General features: G+C 34.4%; 1 protein-coding gene across 1 annotated transcript; it reads right to left on the bottom strand.

Moving 5' to 3' along the window:
• Window positions 1-420: 420 nt before the first annotated feature.
• LOC139859058 (uncharacterized) lies at window positions 421-3057 on the bottom strand. The gene is made up of 4 exons (XM_071847876.1): window positions 3015-3057; window positions 973-2717; window positions 718-894; window positions 421-627 (listed from the first exon to the last, which is right to left on the bottom strand). The coding sequence occupies exons 1-4, from the start codon at window positions 3055-3057 to the stop codon at window positions 556-558; spliced, it is 2037 nt and encodes a 678-aa protein (XP_071703977.1). The 3' UTR covers window positions 421-555.
• Between the last annotated feature and the right edge of the window lie 579 nt (window positions 3058-3636).

Below are 3636 nucleotides of genomic sequence, written 5' to 3' on the forward strand. Positions count from 1 at the left end.
ATCAAGCCACAAACGAGTTGTTTCCTCATTCCCAATTGAAAATTGCGTTGTGTTTCTTGGAATCGAACATGAGTCAAAAACCTCATATATCACCTTAAAAAAAATTGTGAGAGCCCCCGTGAGCAGGATGCTAAATCATATATGTAGATACATTCACAATGTGTAGATACATTCACAATCATATATGTAGATACATTCACAATCAGCAACCAAGATATATATATATATATATATATATATATATATATATATATAATAAAATAAAATAAAAAAAAAAAAAAAAAGATTAACCGGAAATATAAAGCTAAAAACTTGTAGAAAACAACTTTTCAAAAATAGGAAGTAGCATAGTAGAGTACACAAAAAAAAAAACTTAAAAATCTAAGCACACAACAACATGAACTAAATTAGGATCTTACTTTGAAATATTACATATTAGAAACCCCAATCACATAACCATCCAAGATGTGTAGCATAGCAGCAAAAAACCATATGATCGATCGGCAAAAAAACATCTGACAGTTGCAGTTGCATTGTGGATAACAGATAACAAAATTATTGAACAAACCCCTGCAACTTGGGCATTATTCGTTGTGCTGATGTGGCATTCTTCAATGCTTCCACCTCCTACATGTTATCATACAGTATATAAAGAACATTAATCCCCGTTTATCATCATATGATGTACAAACTATAGTAACAAGTAAATGAACCTACCTCGCGTGAGTATATGGAGACGGTGACATTTGGAGAACTACCTAGAAGAAAGTTTTTGACTTGTGTTGGGATCTTTACTTTCTTTTTTCCTTTCTTCCTCCGTGGATAAATCTTGAGACTCGCTAACTTAGCAAATGGAGAAGGTAGATCTGAGACTACATGCACAATCGATGCAAGCTGAAAAATAACATATAAATCATAATAAGTGACGTGGAGTGTTGATAGACACACGTATAAACATTAAAGACCAAATACCTCTAATATTTCCAATCCAAGCGTAAGATATTTGACATTGTGGAATTGTTGAAGAATCTTAATAACTGCATGACCATCTTCCTCATATGGACACATATAGAAATCTACTTTCTCCAAACAAGACAAACCATTTGCAAAAAAGTTTGCATAAAATGGAACTTCATACATCAATGAAGACAATTCGGGTGCATATATAAAAAGAGAACCTTGGCAGTCTACAAGAGTGAGATTCTTTAGGTGAGGTACAACCACATTAGCAAAAGAATACAATCCTTTCTCAAGTGTGAGCTTAGAAAATTCAGAAGGGGAAATTAAATTATTAGGATCACCTATGTTGCACTTAAATAAGGTAAGATTCTTCAAGTTTAGGCACTTAAAGAAAACACCACCACACTCGTCACGATTTTCGTTACTAAGTCTGACATTTTTAAGATACAAAGTTGTTAACAACGGTAGGTCCAAAGATGATTTGATTTCAGGTTGACTAAGATATCCAACGGATCCTATAAAAGTAAGATCTTTGAGAGTGTGGGACATAAAAAGAAAAGTAGGTATTTCTATACGCGTGTTGTCCAACCATATAATAGTCATTTTTTGGACATTGCGGGAAAACGCATAGTCGACAACAGTTTTAACAAACGCTTGTCTATATCTTCCAACACTAAGTTTAAGCGACGTCAATTCTATTTCAGTATTGCAGTTCGAGAGATTAGAAAATTCAGAATGGGAAATGAAAGGATTATGATCGCTTATGTCACAGTTAGATAAGGTAAGATTCTTTAAGTTTAGACACTTAGAGAAAACACCACCAGGAATTTCGTTATTAAGAATGACATTTTCAAGATGTAGCGTTGTTAACACTGGTAGGTCCAACGATGATGTGATTCTAGGTTGTCTAAAATTGCTAGCAGATCCTATCAAAGTGAGATCTTTGAGAGACTGAGACGTAAAAAGAGAACTAGGTATTCTGAGACGCGTTTCATCCGACCATATAATGGTCATTTTTTGGACACTGCGGGAAAACGCATAGTCGACAACAGTTTTAACAAACGCTTGTCTATATCTTCCAACACTAAGTTTAAGCGACGTCAATTCTATTTCATTATTGCAGTTCGAGAGATTAGAAAATTCAGAATGGGAAATGAAAGGATTATGATCGCTAATGTCACAGTTAGATAAGGTAAGATTCTTCAAGTTTAGGCACTTAGAGAAAAGACCACCAGAATTTTCGTTATTAAGAATGACATTTTCAAGGTGCAACGTTGTTAACGCTGGTAGGTCCAATGATGATGTAATTCTAGGTTTTCTAAAATTGCTAGCGGATCCAATCAAAGTGAGATCTTTGAGAGGCTGAGACGTAAAAAGAGAACTAGGAATTTTGAGACACATTTCATCCGACCATATAATAGTCATCTTTTGGACATTGTGGGAAAAAGCATAGTCGACAACAGTTTTGACAAAGGCGTGTCTATATTCTCCAACACTAAGTTTAACCGACGACAATTCTATTTCACTATTGCGGGAAGAGAGATAACGAGTGAACTCATGAGGTCTTGATGTAAAATCGTCACTGGATAAATCAAAATGTGGGATAGAATTCCAAATATTCTTCCATCTAGATGACAGAATACTAGTTCTGATTGCTTGTTTGGTGTCGTTGTTATAAGAGAGAATTTTGATGATGAGATCGTCTGACAAGCTACTTAGTCTATCACCTTCTGTATTCATTCTCACTCTATCAGAAGCTGCAAGTTATTAATAATATAAAGCAAGAATCAGGGCCTACCAAATAGAAATAAACAGAGTATGCACACTACTAAAATCTCGCAAACGGGTCGGGTTGGGTCAAGAATTAAACATGTTTGGGTCGAAACAGGTCTAAGTTCGTGTTGGTCGAGACCCGTTGGGTTGGTTCTAGACCCATTTTCCTCAATTTTTAAGGTTAATCAAAATAAAAAAAACTACCCCATAAGCAGTTTAGCTGTTACTACTCACTACTTTATTATGTTTAGCAGTTTTAACACTTTTTTATTTCAAATTACAATGGCCGATATCAGCATTTATATTAGACAAAATTTCATTCATCGTCCCTGAACTTTACATCGATTTTGACTCCCTGTCCTTTTTCTTTTTTTGTGCATCCCTCGTCCCTAAACTATGAAAAGAGTACATCCCTCGTCCCCGTCTACTTTCTGTCTATTTTTCCGTTAAATGAAGTCATGTGCTAAGCATGTGAGGGTAATTTAGTCATTGTATCATTTTCTTCTTTTTACCTTTTTTTTCTCCTTTTTGACTTCTCCCTCATTCAACTCAAAACATAAACCCTAATTTCTTAATTCAATAAAAATAACATCACCATTTCTTTTTGCAAATCTATCATGCACCCTTCTTCTAAAAAAAAGCCAACAAGTATTATTCTTCATTTCTTCACCCTTCTTCTAGTTAAGCAGGTTCACCAATTTTTTTATCAATTCCTTTTGTTGCTCAAGAAACCCATCATTTGAGGATCGAAGAACATTAACAAGATGATTTGAAGAATTTTTTTTGAAGGAAACAGAGTCTTAAACACACTCAATCTTAAAATCAAAATCTCATGTTCTTCATGAAAACCGTCACTGTTCATGCTAAATTCTTAGATTTTGATGATGTTTTTGTTCTTCAATC

This window comes from Rutidosis leptorrhynchoides, chromosome 7 (genome assembly GCF_046630445.1).
Source record: "Rutidosis leptorrhynchoides isolate AG116_Rl617_1_P2 chromosome 7, CSIRO_AGI_Rlap_v1, whole genome shotgun sequence".
NCBI lineage: Eukaryota > Viridiplantae > Streptophyta > Magnoliopsida > Asterales > Asteraceae > Rutidosis > Rutidosis leptorrhynchoides.